The sequence below is a fragment of the Octopus sinensis genome, linkage group LG12, assembly GCF_006345805.1.
Source record: "Octopus sinensis linkage group LG12, ASM634580v1, whole genome shotgun sequence".
Taxonomy (NCBI): domain Eukaryota; kingdom Metazoa; phylum Mollusca; class Cephalopoda; order Octopoda; family Octopodidae; genus Octopus; species Octopus sinensis.
Genome location: NC_043008.1, coordinates 32444144 through 32463724, shown reverse-complemented (window position 1 = coordinate 32463724; position 19581 = coordinate 32444144). Strand labels below are relative to the sequence as shown.

General features: G+C 35.4%; 1 protein-coding gene across 8 annotated transcripts in view; it reads right to left on the bottom strand.

Moving 5' to 3' along the window:
- LOC115217996 (sorting nexin-2) overlaps nucleotides 1-19581 on the bottom strand; it is a 118827-nt gene that overhangs the window by 29001 nt on the left and 70245 nt on the right. For 4 of the 8 annotated variants that reach the window (XM_029787735.2, XM_029787736.2, XM_029787741.2 and 1 more), the window contains one exon: nucleotides 9731-9811. The exons of the other annotated variants lie outside the window; for them this stretch is intronic. In XM_029787735.2, coding sequence (XP_029643595.1) covers nucleotides 9731-9811 — 81 coding nt within the window. The remainder of the gene's footprint in view (nucleotides 1-9730; nucleotides 9812-19581) is intronic. 8 annotated transcript variants of the gene reach the window in all.

The following is a 19581-nucleotide window of genomic DNA, read 5'->3' as shown; positions in this document are numbered from 1 at the left end:
CAAACTTCTTACACACATACGCATAACTGAAAGATTACACACAGCTTGAGAAATTGAGTAGCAACAGAGTAAGTCCATTAACTTCAAACAAATAATCTTTTTCCCGTTTGTGTGTGGGGATTGATCTGGCAAACTAGATTGAATGCTAGGGAACATTCAGAATTGTTTAAGATAAACAATTGAACTGCACTTGATAGGTAAATTCTTAGTTTGCTTCTTCATTGGATTTCATGTAGCATACAGATTATATAATCAAGACACCATAATTAAGAATTATACAAATTTTGAAGCTGTATAATTCTTCATTCTTTAGTATGATATCATGATCATATACGACAACAGGATAACAGTTAATACTAGGAAGCCATTGTTATAATACATTCAATTCTACCAAGGTAGAAAAGAAGACTAACTTTGTTCAATGTCTCCACATGAGCTATGATGTAGCTCAAACAGCTAACCTTGGGGAATTATCTTTGAGGCTCTTAAAATGTGCATGCCTCCCCTCACAGTTTTGCCTAATACAGAGATGGCAACACAGCAATCTTTGCAATATGAACAGACACTGCATGAACAGAATATTTAAAGAGTTTGGCTCAAAAGTAACCATTAGCACTCACTAGGATCCACAAGTAGACACTAACCCCAACAGAAAACCAATCAAGAACACTATATACATTCACAGAAATTCCAACAACCCTCTAATCATAATTATGAATCTTGCAGCTAGATTAAATGGTGTGGTCTACAATATATTCTCGGACAGGGACATTTTATCAGTCTCTCTCAAATACAGTGATGGGCTAGCTAGAAGGGGCTTTAGCAAGAGGCTAGTATATATTAACACCCCTACCCACATACCAGAGTACACCCAAGACAAGGAAGGTAATTTTATTTGATTCAGTGTAGGAAATGAATGTTGACATGAAAATAATCAGAAATTTCCAAGCAGTAATATAGTGAACATCTAATAACATGGACAGGTGGCTGGTATCAAAAGTAATTGCAGGGGATGTTCTGTGAACACTTTCAAACTGTAACTACCAACATCTAAACTCATTTACTTATATAGGGACATGGAAAACCCAGCGTTCCCATAGCTTTTAACATAACTTTGGATCAACCAAAATCTTATGAGTGAAATTTGATAGAAACCATGGAAGCCTGGCTAATTCTAAAAGGACAGCTTTATCATGTACTGTATCATGCTGATGATATCTGTGGATTATGCTAAAGGTGTATGTGTCTTCAGAATATTCAGCCAATTACACAATAATACAATGAACAGGGAATTCAGTTAATCAATGAGCTGGGAAAGAGAGAGAGAGATACAGACAGACATAGATCCATCTATCTATCTATACACACAACAGTGTGTGTGAATGTATTTACAAACATATACAAAGAACTATACATATATCCACATATATACACAAATATATATATATATACACAAATATATATATATTGATTAAACCTCGCTAAGTTAAATATTTAAACCACCTGATGAATGACTGTAACTCGAAATTTTAAGAATTGGACAGCCATGAAACGATCGTAGTGTTATACTAATTATCTTTTTTTAATAATTTTGATATCTATTTAAAATAATATAAATTAATTAATCTTATATATTGGCTTAAGTTTTTCATTGTATGATTTGCCTAATAGTGGTTTTATCTCTAATTTAATATAATATAATATTTTACTATAAAATTGGATTCAATCCTAAATCTGATTTTTCCCTGTAAGTTTGGATTTATTCCCTAATATTTTATTATATATATATATATATATATATATATATATATATATATATATATGTTCATACATACACACATACACAATCATCATTATCATTTAACATCCATGCTCCCACACTGTCATGTCTTGGACACTCTGACAGGGATCCAATGGGCCCAAGAACTGCATCATGCTCCTGTGTCTGCTTTGGCATAGTTTCTAGTCTAGTACCCTTCCTAATGCCAACCACTTTACAGAGTGTACTAAATGCCATTTTTGTACCGCTGGCCCTACTGAAGTTATCATGCAGCTTGCCAAGTCTACAAAACCAAAGGAAGTTGAGGTGTACATCTTTATGCTCACATATATTAACTACTCAGCCATTATTCAGAATCAAAAAAGACTTGGTATATGTATTATGCTTTTGCTGATTATTTTAGATGCCTATATAGTCATGAGTAGACATGCTTGTCTGGATCAGATGGAATTCATTGATGCAGATTTTTCTCTTGGGATGAGCTTTTTCTTACCAACCCTCACCTGCTTCCAATCAAACTAACACTTCCCTTAGCCTTTCAAACAATACAAAGGCCAGACATAATTACATAGAAGATTGTACATGAACGACACATGACTTGTATGACAATCATGTTTGTTAATTAGCATGAGGTATCAAGACAAAGAACCACAAAGACACACAATCATCATCACTATCATCAGTGTAATGTCCACTTTTCCATGCCTGCATGGGTTGGACAGAATTTTGTTAAGGTAGATTTCATACAGCTGGATGCCCATCCTACCATCAATCCTCACCAGTTTCCAAGCAAGGTAATATTTCTCCACAAAATATTGGTATTAGGAAGAGCATCCAGCCAGAGAAACAAGCCAAAAGAGACTACTAGAGCCTGGTATAGCCCTCCAGCTATGGCCAAACCATCTAACTCGTGCCAGTAAGGAAAATGGATGCTAAATGATAATGCTGATCAGACATCATGCAAAGTCACAGCAAAGGAGACAGTAACATAAACACATGCATCTACCTATTTATATATATACATACATACACACACAATGGGCTTCTTTCAGTTTCTATCATGTCACAAAACTTTCATCAGCCTTGGCATATAATAAGAGATACTTGCTAAAGCTGTCACACACCAGGACTGAATCTGAAATGATGCAGTTAGAAAACAAGCATCTTACCACACAACCATGCCTACACACACACACATACACAATATATATATATACATAAATTTATAAATAAGGATAAGATCGATATTTAAATATCAATCTTATCAAGTGGCCAGTGTGGGAATAAATACCATACAAAGGTAATAATTATTTAAAATTATAAATGAGGGTATCTGAGAGATACCACCACACTGAAATAGCAGTCAAAACCTGACCCTAAAGCCACTAGTGCTATATGAACATTTAATGTGGCTTTAGTATCAGGTTTTGGCTGCTTTTTCAGCGTGGTGGTATCTCTCAGATACCCTAATTTATAATTTTATATGTATATATATATATATGTGGCATATTTCTTTCAGTTCCCTCTGACAAATCTACTAATGGGTCTTTGGCTGGCCTGTGACTATAGAACACAATACAACACTTTCTCAAAATGTCTGTCAGTAAGTTGTACCCAAAACCACAGATTAGCAAACCAAACTTTTTAACCAAACAGTCATGCCTGTGCCAAAAGCATTTAAACTGCTTCAAAAATTTGCATACCATTCTTGTACAGAAGCCATCCTAAACATTATAATATTCCAAGTTTAAAATATATACACTCAAACTCATTACATGCATGTACACACACATGCATATAGAGACGTGTGTGTGTGTGTGTGCATATATATATATATATATATAGATGGATATGTAAGTGTGCATATATGTATGTGTGTGTATATATATATATAGATGTGTGTCTATAGACACCTACATACACAGGTGTGTGTGTATTTTCATACACATACATGTGTATGTATATATATAAACAATAATACACACACACACACACACACTGGTGTATCTCATGTGAACTATTAAATAATGATTAGGTGAGTCAGTCTAAGACTCTGGTCTTAAAAAAGAAATTTCCATGAAATCCTCCAATTACACAGAATTCCAGATTAGAGCTCGATGAATATGGAGAAGGAGAAACAATTATAGGCTAAATAAATCCCTAACTAAGTTGCCATTCTACCTGTAACAGTCAAACATCACCAGAATGGCTAAATCTTCATTGCTTTGAACAGCTTACAATCCTATATGAAGTCTTTTCGGCCTCACTCACTCTCTCCCTTTTTTATCTTCAAAGCTGAAGCAGAAAGGAAAAAAAAAAACGAAAGAAAAAAAAACAAACAAAAAGGAAAACTAACCCACTTTCAATTTCTAGTAGTCAACATCTACACTGCATATATAAGCAGCAAATAATAATAATAATAATTCCAACAACAAAACTGGCTTTTTCTGAAGTGTTAATTTAATCAGGATTTCCTAAGATTGCATCTGAAATACGATGGTGGAATTTTTATCTTTGTTTCTTTCCTTCTAATTTTCCTTTTAGAATTGTGTGTGTATACATATATAAATACACACACATTATTTTAGCATATATTTGAGCAGTTCATATATTTTAGCATATAGTTGAGCAGTGCAAAGTTCTCCATTTTTGCTTGTGAAATTCTAGATCAGAAAGATAATGCTATTCCTAAGAAATAAAATCTCACAAACCAAGCACTGTTGGAACACAAACTATCACAAACTTTTCAGCAAACAGTAGGATGAATATTCAGCTTTTGGTATAGACACAAAAGCAAACGCCTGAAGCTTTGGAGAAAACAAATATAACTGCAAGAAATTCATATAGTTTGCCAGACAACAGTTGTTACTGGTTACAGACACTGGGCTCTTGCAATAATGGAGTATTGGCTTCATGAGCTTATAGCTGATTATATTAACTCCTGTATCAGAAAATTTGAGTATATTTTCATGACTTCAGAAAGATGATAAGTTGACTTGGAGAGTAAAGTAAATAATTACCAAGTGTTTTCATCAAAGAAGTAATGTTTATTATTGTCACATCAATATGGCTGTTCAACATTACTACCATTTTGACCCCAGGCAGATTCTCCACCAGATCCATGAACAGCCATATTGATGTGGCGATAAACATTACTTCTTAGTATAGTTACTATTTTCATCACTTAGTGAGATTTTTTAACTCATTATTTTGCTTCTTCAAAGAAATTTAATAAAAAGAATAAAGGAGAGAGAGACAGAGTAAAGATGTTTATTCATTTTTACATCTGCTGTTTTTCCATTCCAGCATGAGCTTTGTAAGTGGATGCTCTTGTTGCTAATTCTTATCTGTATCTCAAGTAAGAGATATCTTATTCAAAATGTCCCCAAAGACACAAAGCCCACAACTGAGTAACTTTCAGAGAAGCACACACATACAGAGGAGGGGTTGGTTTCAGTTTTTGTCAACCAAATCCACTCACAAGTCTTGGTCTAGGGCAGGGGTTCCTAATCTTATTTTGCTTGTGGACCCCCACTGAGAGCTATCTTATCATCTGTGGACCCCATACATGCACATTTAAATTTTTGAAATAAAATATTTCTTTATAGGTTAGTAAAATCTAACAACAAAACAATTTCATTACATGCATAACATAAATTCCAAATACAAATCTTTAAAGTTTCAATAAATACAGGTACCTTTCCTAGTAAATAAAATTTATATATGGACCCGCAGGTTACAATTTTTTACTCATGAACCCCCTTAAAGCCTATATGGACCCCATTTGGGAACCCCTGGTCTAGGGCTATAGTAAAAGACATTTGCTTAAGGTGCCACAAAGCGAGACTGAAATAAAAAATTAAGTGGTTGAGAAGAAAATCTAACTAAATTGTTACATCTGCAGCTCATGTATGTATGTATGTATACATACGTTTGTATGCATGCACATATGTGTGTGTATACATCTTTCATCTTTTACTTGTTTCAGTAATTGTGATCATGCTGGGGGTACTGCCTCGAAGAATCTTTAGTTGAATAAAGACTTTTTTTAAGCCTGGTACTTATTCTATTGGTTTCAGTCTCTTTTGCCAAAAAACTAAGTTACAAGAATGTAAACACACCAACACCTGTTGTCAAAAGTGATGGGAGACAAACACAGACACAAAGACACACACACACACACATATATACACCAAATCTACTCACAAGGTTTTGGTTAGCCTGAGACTATAGAAGAAAGCACTTGCCCAAGGTATCATGCAGTGGGACTGAACTCGGAACGAGTTTGAGAAGCAAGCTTCTTACTACACAGCCATGCATATATATATATATATATATATATATATATATATATATATATACACACACACACACACACATATATACACACATACATACACGTATGTAAGATTAATGAATGTGTATATGCATGCGTGGAGTGCATGTATGGTAGTGTAAGCAAATTCATGTCTGGTTGTAAGAAAAGGGTCATTCAAACTGTAGTTTGTTTCTAGTTCTTGGCAAAACCATGCCTTGAATAGCAGATTAACAGTTTGTAACAGGCGTTAGTCAGTAACAAAAAGGGAATCTGGTCTCAGAGAAATATGCTTCAGTAGAGCCTCATCTGACCCATGCAAACATGGTAAAATAGACATTAAAATGATTTTCTCTGCCTTTCTCTCCTTCTCATACACACACACACACACACGTGTATATATATATACACACACACACAAACACACACACACACACATGCACACAGTAGTTATTTATATAATTATCTCTAGGAGAAATTATATAGTAATATGTAAATACTATACACATACATATTATATATAATATAGTTATTTATATAATAATTATTGTAAATATATAAGCTTCCAATAAATTATGATTATATATATATACACAGACAAACAGTATAAATGAATAAATATATGAGAGTATGTGTATATAAACACATACATAATGTAATTAAAAACAACAGTAAAATATAATGAAAATAAATCTGCTAGCAAACTGAAATGTAATCAAAAGCCATGCATAAAACAACAAAAATAGAGCTAAGCTAACATAACTTGAGTGAAATTTGTTTCCATTGCAATTTTCCAGTGCTGTACAATTAAGCAAGGCAAATCATGAAGAGAAAGTAAAGCTGAAGCTAAAGCAATATCTATTTATTTATATATTTTCAGCTGGAGTACCACCAAACATTTTTCGGATTTGCATAGTGGAAGAGAGGATCCTACAGCAAGTGGGTGGATCCTGTGATGGTGGTGGAGGGAGAGAATTTGAGATTGTCAGATTTACCAAAAGCATTAATTGGACTGAAACAATGAATGATACAAAGAAAAAAACGAGGGTGGGGGGATATTCTAAATGAAATATGAGACTGTAAAAGGTGTCAAGTATTCAGACAGAGAGACATATTTAAATGCATGAGGAGGTAACCCATTACTGAAAAAAGGTCTCAGAAAATAAAAGAAACAAAGCCAAAAAGTAAATATCCAAAATAAACAAGAAGCTAAAAATATATTTGGAACCAGAATCACAATACGATATTTGGTTCCTATTGCAAGCAGCTGGCATCAATAAATAAATAATTAAAAAAAAAATAAAACAGCCATCTTACCATTGATGACAAGGAAAATAATAATAACAATAATAATAAATGAGAATAATAATAACCCTTTCCACTATAGTTAAAAGGCCTGAAATTTGGGGAGGGGTTTAGTTAATTACCTCAACCTCAGTGCTCGACTGGTTCTCAATTTATGAACCCTGAAAGGCTAAGTCAATCTCAGCAGAATTTGAAATAATAATAATAATGGTTTCAAATTTTGGCACAAGGCCAGGAATTTTGGGGGAGGAGCAAAGTTGATTAGATCAACTCCAGTGCTTAACTGGTACTTATTTTATCGACCCCCAAAAGGATGAAAGGCAAAGTCAACCCTGGCAGGACTTGAACTCAGAATGTAAAGATAGACAAAATGCTGCTTGGCATTTTGCTCAGCATGCTAACAACAATTCCTCCAGCTCACCACCATAATAATAATAATAATAATATAATAATAATAATAATAATAATAATAATTTCTAACATGGACTCAAATAAAGCCTTAATTTTGGTGCAGAGCCCTCCAATACTTAATTGGAACTTTATTTCATTGATCCTGGAAGGACAAAAAATAAAAGCCAACTTAGGAAGGATTCGAACTCATGATGTAAAAGCGTTTTGTCCATACTTGTGCCAATTCTAATATTATTACGATCTTACCATTTGAGATGAAAGTAAAAAGCCAAAAAGAACAAAAAGTATGTAAAAAAAAAGCCAAATTATTAAAAATGAAATAGAAAGGCAATTCAAATTATCCTGCAGCTCCAAAGCAGCCTCACTAAGCCCTACTTCATACCTTCATCAGATACAAGTTTTAACCAAGAAGAAACCAAATAAACAGTGAAATCTCACAATAAAACTATTCTGAGCTATTGTTTATATCTGCCTAAATCTATGTATGAATGCATGTGCACATTTACGCATGTGTGTGTGTGTTTCTATACATACATAGGTGTGTATATATATAATCCAACAAAGAACACCTCCTTTAAGACAATGTTGTTCATAACACATGGTTTACCAGTGTAAGGGGACTTTGAGACATGCTCTTTCAACCTTATGGTGTGTCCCCTCAGTTGAAACTACCCTGCTGGCCTAATGAACAGGTAAATTAGTGTTTTGATTCTCACTATTCTGCAGTCACCTCATTAATTATCATCTACTTGGCAGACATCAGCATGCAAACAAGATCTCATGTGCTGGTCAGATTCATCAGTTCAGCAAGGTAGCTGTGAGTGAGTAGACACACAACAGGGTAGAAACACTATGGTGTCTCAAACATACATTACATCAGTGGATCATGCATGATGAACACAGATCTTCGAAAGGGAGATGCTTTCTGATGATGGCAAACAAAAATAATCAGCATTATTTACATTATTTACATTTGACGGATATTTGTTCTCATCTTGTTTGTTGTTAACACAACGTTTCAGCTGATATACCCTCCAACCTTCATCAGTGTCTTGGGGAAATTTCGAACCTGGGTTCTCATTCCTAAGGTATTTTTCGATATTATTATTATTTATTATCATTATTATTATTCAGGTCACTGCCTGGAATCAAACTCGGAATCTTGGGGTTAGTAGCCCGTGCTCTTAACCACTGAATAATAATAATAATAATAATAACAACATTGAAAAATACCTTAGGAATGAGAACCCATGTTAAAAATTTCCCCAAGACACCTGATGAAGGCTGGAGAGTATATTAGCCAAAACGTGTTAACAACAAACAAGATGAGGACAAATATCCGTCAAATGTAAATAATGTAAATAATGGACATAATTCCTCATCTCTTAAATATAGAACTGAAAAATAATCAGGTATTCACATTTGAATTTGATAGAATGTATTAAGACTAAATACAATATTTTATATATATATATATACACACACACATATATATACATGTACACAGACACACACACATGTACATACATACTGTCATTCATCTATATTCAAAAAGTCGTGCATACCTACACACAAAAATAGCCTACATTCATTAATATATTTATAGAGTATGTGTGTATATATATATATATCTACATATACATATATATACACGCACACACACACAAATATATACACACACATACACACACTACATATGCCAAAAAAAAAAAAATTAAGTAGACAGTCCATATTAAAAGCCACAGTGAACTAAAGACACTCTATAGGGAGGAAATGTATCCAATCAAAAAAAAAATCAATATGCATACACTGACACACATTATATAAGTGACTACACACATACATATATACACTTTATGTATGTATGTATGCGCGTATGCAGCGTCAATGCACGGGGGAGATGAACAACATTGTATTACCTCGTAGTCAGAATCCGGCTGGTCAACGGAAAAGCGAGGAACGATGGAGCATAAGTATGCTTGGAGATAAGCAGTTGTCCACTGCCCAGAGTTAAGTTAGTCGGCCGGTTGGAAAACAAAATTGCAGACACATGGCAAGAAATCGCTCTATTTATTTATTTATATAAAAGATCAGAAAGGAAAGAAAACAAAACAAAACAAAAAAAAACAGAAAACATGAAATGCTACTGAAATATACACACTGATAGCTACTAGAATAAAGAAGTTTGGTGGAGGAATAGTATGCAACAAGTACAACAATAAGCTAAAACTGAAAGTAGAAAAATATTTCGTTCAGAATTTAAAAAAAATATTTGGTGACAGGTGAGGAAAAGAAAGAAACTTATAAAGCAAAAAACAAATAGTTCTGAGTGAGCCAGAATAATCTGAGTAACAGATGACCTTAGAAACCGAGTAATGACTGGCCTCAGGAATTACCATATTATACCTACCTACTCTTTATACAAAATAAAAAGTTCTGTTGTTGCTGTTGTCTCTGCCCACTATGCTATTTGGTTTTTGATGAATAAATTTAACTGTATAAATTTCTATTTCCTACTCTTGTAGGTATATATACATGTAAATGGTTGGTACCCCTTAAAAAGTGAGATCTGTGAGAAATTGAATAATCTGAGTAATGCTCAGGAATTGCTATGGCAATACACCTACCCTATTATACAAAGTAAAAGCTTCTATTGTTGCTGTTGTCTCTACCTACTGTGCTACTTGGCTTTTGGTGTACTCTGGTAGTTGGTAAGCAACTGACCCTGTATAAATTTCTGTTACCTACATGGATTCAAAAACACTCATTCAATGTTGTAGGCATATACAGGTACATAGTCGGTAATCCACACAAAACTCATTTAGCTAATCTGCAAATCCAATTACCTTTGGGCTATTTGCACAAAAGGAATGTTTGGTCTATATTTGTAGACAACTTTGTTGTCTACAAATATAGACCAAAACTAGTATTCATAGCTTTGCAGAGCATAGTTTTGATCTATAGACCTCTGGGTTACGAGCCCAGCATGCTTCCATTGTGCCAATGAAAAATTTAGCAAATATATATATATATATATATATAACATATTCCTTTTATTGTCTGTTCTGGGTTACATTAATTCTACTACATTATCCATTATATGTTATTTATTATTAATTTCTATGCATCAACCAGTATCAAATGTACAAAATACAATAACTACGCAGGACTGGGATGTTAATTTAATTACTGAAAGGAAACATTTCCCTCTGCTAATACTTTCAGAGTCAACTTGACAAACCACACGCTTAGATCTAAGCGTCACAAATTCTTCTTGGCGTCTCTTCATTTGCTACTTTCAGATCAACCAGAAGCAAATCAGTTCTCTGTCCCCCTCAGCACTGCTAGTCATGAACTATCACAGAAATATGACACTTTTACATGGTACACATTTTAGAAGAAATTTTTTTTAAAGTTAAAAAATTTTTTTATAAAGCTTTATGTCATTATATTCATCATTAAATATATATGTATATATATTCAGGTGGCTTAATGGCTATGGTATTTGGCTCACAATCGTAAGGTTGTGAGTTCAATTCCCAATGATGTGTTGTGTCCTTGAGCAAGACACTTTATTTCACAATGCTCCAGTTCACTCAGCTGGCAAAAATGTGTAGTACCTGTAATTCAAAGGGGCCAGCCTTGTCACATTCTGTGTCATGCAGAATATCCCTGAGAACTACATTAAGGGTACACGTGTCTGTGGAGTGCTCAGCCACTTGCATGTTAATTTCACAAGCAGGCTGTTCCATTGATTGGATTAACTGGATCTCTCGTCATCATAACTGACAGAGTGCCAGTAGTATATATTTGGGTATATATTTATGTATATGTACATATAGTTATATTGGTACTTCTAATGTTTTCTTGCATTTCTTGCTTCTCTCCTGCTGACTGGGTAACCATGTACCTCCTCTACAGCAAGAACCATTTTCTATCCCCCTCTCATCATCTGGCACAAGGTCACTCTTCCAATGCCCCCCACACACACACACACCTCTCAAAGGATCTTTGTCTTGTAAATTACTTGGTAACCCCCACCAGTGTTGGTGCCATGTAAAAAGCATCCTGTCCACACTGTAAAGTGTCTGACATTTGGAAGGGCATCCAGCTATGAAAACCATGCCAAAACAGACCTTGCTGCTGCCATGTAAAAAGCATTGTCCACTTTGTGAGGTGGTTGATGTTAGGAAGGCCATCCAGTTGTAAAAATTCTGGGGTTTCCCTCCCCACCCCAGAAACAAGACGTCACTGGAGGAGATAAAAGCTGAGTCTTAACAAGACATGTGATAGGGTAAGAATATATATTCATTTTCTCATGCAAGCATCGCTTGGACAAGAATTGGTTTTGAAATAGGATGTTACGGCCAGATGTTCTTCATGTCATTAACTCTGAACTATATTTTCATTAAGTATTATACTACATATTCTGCATGTCTCCAGAAGCACAGAGTGACTGGTCAGAATACTAAAACAAAATGTTAACAACATCATCATTTCACAAGTGAACTATCAACATTGAAGCACATTTGCACATACATATATGAATATACACACACACACACTCAAATAAACTAATGTTTTAACAAGTCCTAAGTACATTCAGATATGTTAAATATGACTTTGCACAAATGACTTATTCCATGCTGATTTGTACAGCTGTGTGTGTGTGTGTGTGTGTGTGTATTCTTTCAGAAGATAAATAAAGATAATTTGCAATATTTCAGATTTTCTGAAGAGGCCTAGTAATGCAAATGGTCCCAAATGAGAACTGAATCAGGTTTGCAAATCCAATTCCCCAGCAACAGAGTTTAGTGGCCTCACCCTTGTCTGTAGCCCACATGAACAGAACCAATTCCAACTGAAAAACTCATATATTCTATAATTGTGACACATTCCAAATAGAAATAAAAGAAATTCAGAAAAACCACTTTCAAGTAAACTAAAAGCAGATCGTCTGTCAAAATCTTAATTGCTAGCATGCAATTCCTACGAAGAGAAATACAATACTCCATAGCAAGTATGAAGTGTGAAACAGTTACTTCAACCTGATCAAGTAGAGATGGTGAGATAATGGTGGAAGGCTTGATTTTCCTGGAAAATCTATCTTATAGTTCATGCCAAGCACAGGTCAATGGAAAAGAAATCACCTGTCAAATTAATCAACTCACAAACATTCCATTGTGTTGGTTAAAAACCTACACAGTAGAATCACTTATTGAATTGTTACTATTAGTCCTATATCAACTTTGACCCAGTACACCTATGATAAAAAAAAAAAATAGCATTCTAACAGTGACCATTTTTTTGGTCTGCAAACGATGCATCAAGGATGACACTATTCAATGAGTCTTGCTTACAGTTTTTTTCATGATAAGATATAAAAATGACTGGCTGCTATATTTAGATGTCTAACCATTTAGCACAAATATTCTATCTGCTTTATGTTCAAATTACCCAGATCTGGCCTTTCACACCAACCCTACAATGTCATTCTAAAAACAAAGTCATACCATCAAAATCTCAATGCTATGAGATAAACCACGATTAATTCAAAACAATGTGAATAAATAAACATTACATTTGACAGAGTAATCTGCATGCTAAAGAGTTTAAACCACCATTTAAACATTTCCTACCTGAAGTAGATGTATATTACATTATGACAAGGTGCATACTGTGTACAATGGCTGGTGATAGGAAGGGCACCCAAGCACTGAAACCTTGCTGAAGTAGACATTGAAGACTAGCACAGCTCTCAGACTAGTTGGATACTGTGAAACTGCCCGATCCGCACCAGCATAGAATACAGATGCTAAATGATGATGATGATGATATACATACAATGTTTTGTTCTCTGTAAATTTATTTATGTAGGGTCAAAAGTTCTAGTGGTGGCCTTGGCAGAATAGAGAGGACAGACTGTCTCACTACATAGAACTTAAGATGCTATTTATTGCCCTGATTCAAGAGAAAGTTGGCTGTTATTTCCAACAGCTCAAGGGACCTTAATTACAAAAAAGTTAATACATACTATATCCTTTACATAAAATATAATGTATATAGACAATGAACATTCACAGACCAGCCCCGAGCCAGTAGACATGATCAAAAGTAGTCTAGCTATGGTCTCCCACCTTTTATATCCAGACAGCAATCTAGGACTATATTGATCAATGTATATTTCCTTTCAAGGAATGATTTGAGAAAGATTTAGCTGCTACTCCTAGCATATCAAATAAATAATACGTACTGATGACTTTCTACCCGACTAAAACTACTGCTGAAATTTGTGACCTTAAGCCTAGGTTAGAAGGCCTTATTATTACCAAACATTTTTCATATTTCAACAAATGATTAGGGTTGGGTGAGTTTAGAGGGAGCTACAGAGAATGTGGTTAAGGTTAAGAGAAGAAAAAGTTGAAAGAAACAATAATTATTTCTAACACAGTCACTAGGACTCAAATTTGGGAACAGAGAGTTAATTAGATCAACCGGCTTCCAGTATTTGAGCGGTACTTTAATTCATCAACTCACAGAAGCAATTGTGTGTTGGCATTCAATCAAGATTAGTTGAGCTGCTTCAAATCCAACAGCAGATACCATATATGCAAGAGCCAGATATCGATTCAAGATGTGATTTAATTCTACTAATCCATATTTTCAGACACCGGCCTCACTAATTATGTCACTATGAAAGGCTCTTCCAATGCAACTGTAATGCTCCAATATCAATTCACATACCCCATAATGATGAAAAACCAAGTCAATTAGAACAACTAAACACTACTGCTTCAGTAGGTCTACCTTCCTTAATAACAATAATTTCAACTTCATAACTTCCTCATAAGGTCACAAGTTTTAGAGGCACAGACATCATCTATTTAGCAGTAGTAGTAGTAGTAATAATAATAGCAGTAGTAAATACAAACTGCAAATCTCCATGTTAGAAAGCCAAAAATACAGAGGTGAATTAAATTTCAAATAATGCTGTAATCTGTGAGAGTTCAATGACCAAATTAATCAATGTTTATACATCATACTAGCAGAGGGGGAAATAATCTGGACACTGAGGTTTACAATTATTTATAAACTGATCTGTTCATTATATCAGAGACTCTGTGTGTGTGTGTGGTGTGTGTGTGTGTGTGTATATATATATATATTATATATATATATATATATATATATATATATATATACACACACACACACACACACACACATACATACATACATACAGACATACACACGTATGAGTGCACAAGTATTCATACAACACACAAAAACACACTAAAAATTAAAAACTGCCTGGCAGGGAAACGGAGGATTGTGATACAATCTCACTAATGCTATAAGAAAGCTTAATGAAAAACAGTCTTACTTTGTATATATAAATACTCGTGCTTGTGGGGTGTAATTACATATGTATACATATACAAATATGCACACACCAACATACATATATCATCATCCTTTAACGTCCATTTTCCATGCTGGCATGGGTTGGACGGTTTGACTAGGGTCTGACAAGCCAGGAAGTTCAACAGGCTCCAGTCTGATCTGGCCACCTTTCTACAGCTGGATGCCCTTCCTAACACAAACCACTCAGAGTGTAGTGGGTGCTTTTTGCATGCCACCAGCACAGGAGCTAGTAAGGGCTGGTATCGACCATGTTTGGATGGTGCTTTTTACATGCCACTGGCACAGGGAGCCAGTCAAGCGGCACTGGCAATAACCACAACTACAAATTCTATTTGAATGTGGTTTGATTTGATTTTGATGTACTTGGACTCAATAGGTTTCCTCAAACATAGCATGTCGCCCGACAATCTAAAAGTACTTTTTTAAGTGGGCTGGTTATGCAACACTGGTGGAGGCTACGGTGGTGATCTCGCTTTATATGCCGGGTCTTCTCAGTTGCAGCATATCTCCAGCGGTCTCAGTCTTTCATCATTGCCTCGTCCCTTGTCTTCCTGGGTGTCCCTCTACCATGGGTTCCTTCCACTGTTTGGGAGTGACACTTCTTCACAGAGCTCTCCTCATCCATCCATAGTACATGACCATACCAGCGCAGTCGTCTCTCTTGCACGCCACATCTGATGCTTCTCATGTTCAACATTTCTCTCAGGGCACTTACACTCTTGTCATGTGTGCACACTGACATTACACATCCAGCAGATCATGTTACCTTCATTTCTTTCAAGCCTACACGTCTTCAGCAGTCACGGCCCATGTTTCACTGCTGAACATTGGTAAGCTTATTCTTTTCTGCTTCTCTCTTAGTTATGTATACCTGTCACCCAGCCTCCCTGCTACCCCCACTCTTCCAGGTTTTCCAGGCCTGTTTCTTTGCTCTAATGGCTTTGTCTGCCGTATTATTCCACCACCACGTTACTCTAGGTCTGGAAGGGACTTTGCACCATCTGCAGATTTGGTCTGTGGCATTCAGTAAGCTGTCCTGTAGAAATTTCCAGCTACCCTCTATGTCTAAAATCTGTAACTCCTCCTCCCTCTCATCAGATTCTCGATGAGGATATCCCTAAATCTCTGACCATGTGAAGGGTGCTTTAGCTTCCAAGCCCTTTTCTGGATTGACACACATCAACATACATATATATATATACACACACACAAACATTATATATATATATACATACACACACACACACACACATACATACATTTTTTGATATATATAGACACAGAGGTTGTGATGGGTAAATTGTCACCATTTCATATTTTTAATTTTGCATATGAATTGTTTGTTTTTGATTTTATCGACTACACAGTAAAGTAGGGTCAGCTGTGCCCTGTCTGAGAAAAAACAGCACCATGACACAATTCACTCTGCCAGAAATTTGGAAACAACATGCTGTACTGCTTGGTATTAGTGTTGGAAGCTGCAATACAAACATTTCAGAGTGCTTGGGTGTCAGTCTGAGGACATATAACTGAGAGTGATAAAAATCAAACATCCAGTCAACATCATGGTATTCAGAGTGATCACTAGTGATGGCAATGTTATGCCCCAATTCATCTTCCCTCATGGCCTCAGACTCAACAAGTGCCTGGAAGAGGTAGTGCCGCCCTGGCTCAAGAGACTGGCTGCTGGAAGACCCTATGTCTGGCAACAGGATTGCACCATGCCACACAAGCAGGAGAACCCAGTCGTGGTTGTCAGACAATTTCTGCAACTACATCACCCCTAACATCTGGCCACCTAACTCCCCAGACTGCAACCCCCTTGATTATTGTGTGGAGTGCAGTTGAGTGAGAGACCAACAAAACTCCTTATAACACCAAAGATGAATTGAAGGCAAGGGTTATGGCAGCATTCACCAACTTAGACAAAGAGACCATCCACAAGAGTAACAGGAGATTCCCAAGTTGTCTGGAGGCCGTGGTTGAAGCCAATGGCGATTTTATTGAATGAATTTATTATTTAGTATTTCAAGATATCTTTATGTAATCTTGGTAAATATATCTGTTAAAATGAGATGTCAGTGTTATTTTCATTTTTGTGCAATTGAGACGACTGTTCACTGCACCAGAAGAAAATTTTCATATTTGATGTTAAAAAGAACCATAAACTTGTTGATGAGATGAACATTCCATTGCTATCACTTCCCAGTCAAAAGTTTTACTGATTACAGTACTAACAACTCCTTTATCAAATTGATTCTTTCAAAAGTTTATCTTCGATATATTAACTGTAGAGTTTATTCTCCCCAAGCAAATCAAATATTTCACAGATAACTCAGTAGCCAGTTAGATCTAGCAAAGCAGAATGGTTCTGTTAATATTCAACATCACAAGATATCTCACCTATATTCAATATATATGAAGCTCAAAGAGAGAACCACAAAATTTTTTTTAAAGGTTTTTCTTTTTTTAGTCCTAAATCTTTAGTCTATATTAATTTCTAACACAAGCAAAAGAGTACAATATCTCAAGTTTGAGAGGAAGGAACAGACATTTATATTGAGCAAGGTACTTGATTTGTACATCATTTTATTAACCCTGAATGGATGAATGTTACAGCTGACATTGGCTGAATTTGAAATAAGAACATAGAGCTAGAACAAATATTACAAGTAATTTGGGAAAATGGACATTGAAATTATAATCATTAAAGTATAAATAAATAAAAGTCAATAGTAAGAAATGCGATTATGAACCTCATCTTTATATCATTTGCATTTGCTGTATATACCTGGTCTGTCTTCAGATATGTTTTGTTTAACCTAATTTTATCATAGAAATAGTGGTCCACACCCAAAAGGAACACTTTAGATTGATTCCAAGAAAGAGTTAAGTAAGGTAGACATCCACAGTAGATGAGGTATGTGAGAGTCTACTGTTTTAGAGTTCAGGGACACATTCTCTCCAACGGCATTTTCGTAGACACAAGATAACTGACAAAAAATCTAGGAAAGATTCTATCAGCAGCATACCAGTAAACTATCCTGATACAGGTTGACTCTCCTGTTCGATGCTAGAGAAGGTACTGTTAAACATTATCAGTGTGGAATATCAAGGATTTGCAAAAGGATTAACAGGATCAGTCACTGATTTACAATTATTATGGGAAGTATCAGTAGCTAGAAATGTGTATTTTGTTTTTATTGGTTTCAGTCATTTGACTGGGGCCATGCCGGAGCACCACCTTTAGTCGAAGAAATCGACCCCCAGGACTTATTCTTTGTAAGCCTAGTACTTATTCTATCGGTCTCTTTTGTCGAACTGCTAAGTTACGGGTACATAAACACACCAACATCGGTTGTCAAGCGATGGGACAAACACAGACAAACATATATACACGTGTGTGTGTGTGTGTGTATATGATGGGCTTCTTTTCAGTTTCCATCTACCAAATCCACTCACAAGGCTTTGGTTGGTCCAAGGCTATAGAAGGCGCTTGCTCAAGGTGCCATGTAGTGGGACTTAACTTGAAACCATGTGGTTGGGAAGCAAGCTTCTTACCACACAGCCACTCCTATGCCTGTATGTCTATAAAAATATCATAAATCAATAACTACACCAGACGAAAAGCCTTGCAGCATTTAGTTACAGCCTACCAGAGTCAATTTTGACATTTAACTTCCAATAGTTATAATGAAGTAGCACTGAAGCAGTGGGATTGGTGTTACTGACTGTGACTGTGTATCTCATATTAGAAATCAACATAATTCTTTATTATTATTATTATCATCATCAATATTGACAGAACATTGGTATAGTGGAAGACAGAAACATGTTGCAGTATTTAGTTGAATTCCCTTACTTTCTGAATTTGAATCCTAACAAAGTCAACTTTACCTTTCATCCTTCAAGGACGGATAAAACAAAGTACCAGCTGTATACTGTGGCCATTATGATTCAACAACTGCTTCTTTCTACAAAATCTGTATTATTGATCCTATGTGAAAAATCATTGTCATGATGCTAGTTTGTCTTTTCTCACTAGCTATGGTGAAGTTTTTTTACTGTCAGTTTGGATATCAACATAATGTAGGCACAATAACTAAAGTTTTCTTTCGAAATAGCTGGGTGCCACAACTAGAGCTAACAACACAAGTGTGTAGTGAAAATAGAATGTATTGTCAGATAGAGAGAGGCTACAAGTTATGAAGAATCAGGGCTTATGCAGCAAGATTTAACAAGCATCACAACCTCACACACTTATTGTGTCTCTCTTACAAAAATAAACAATATAATAAGGGCGCAAAATGCAAGTGAACAAGGTGGCACCCAGAGACTAGCAGAG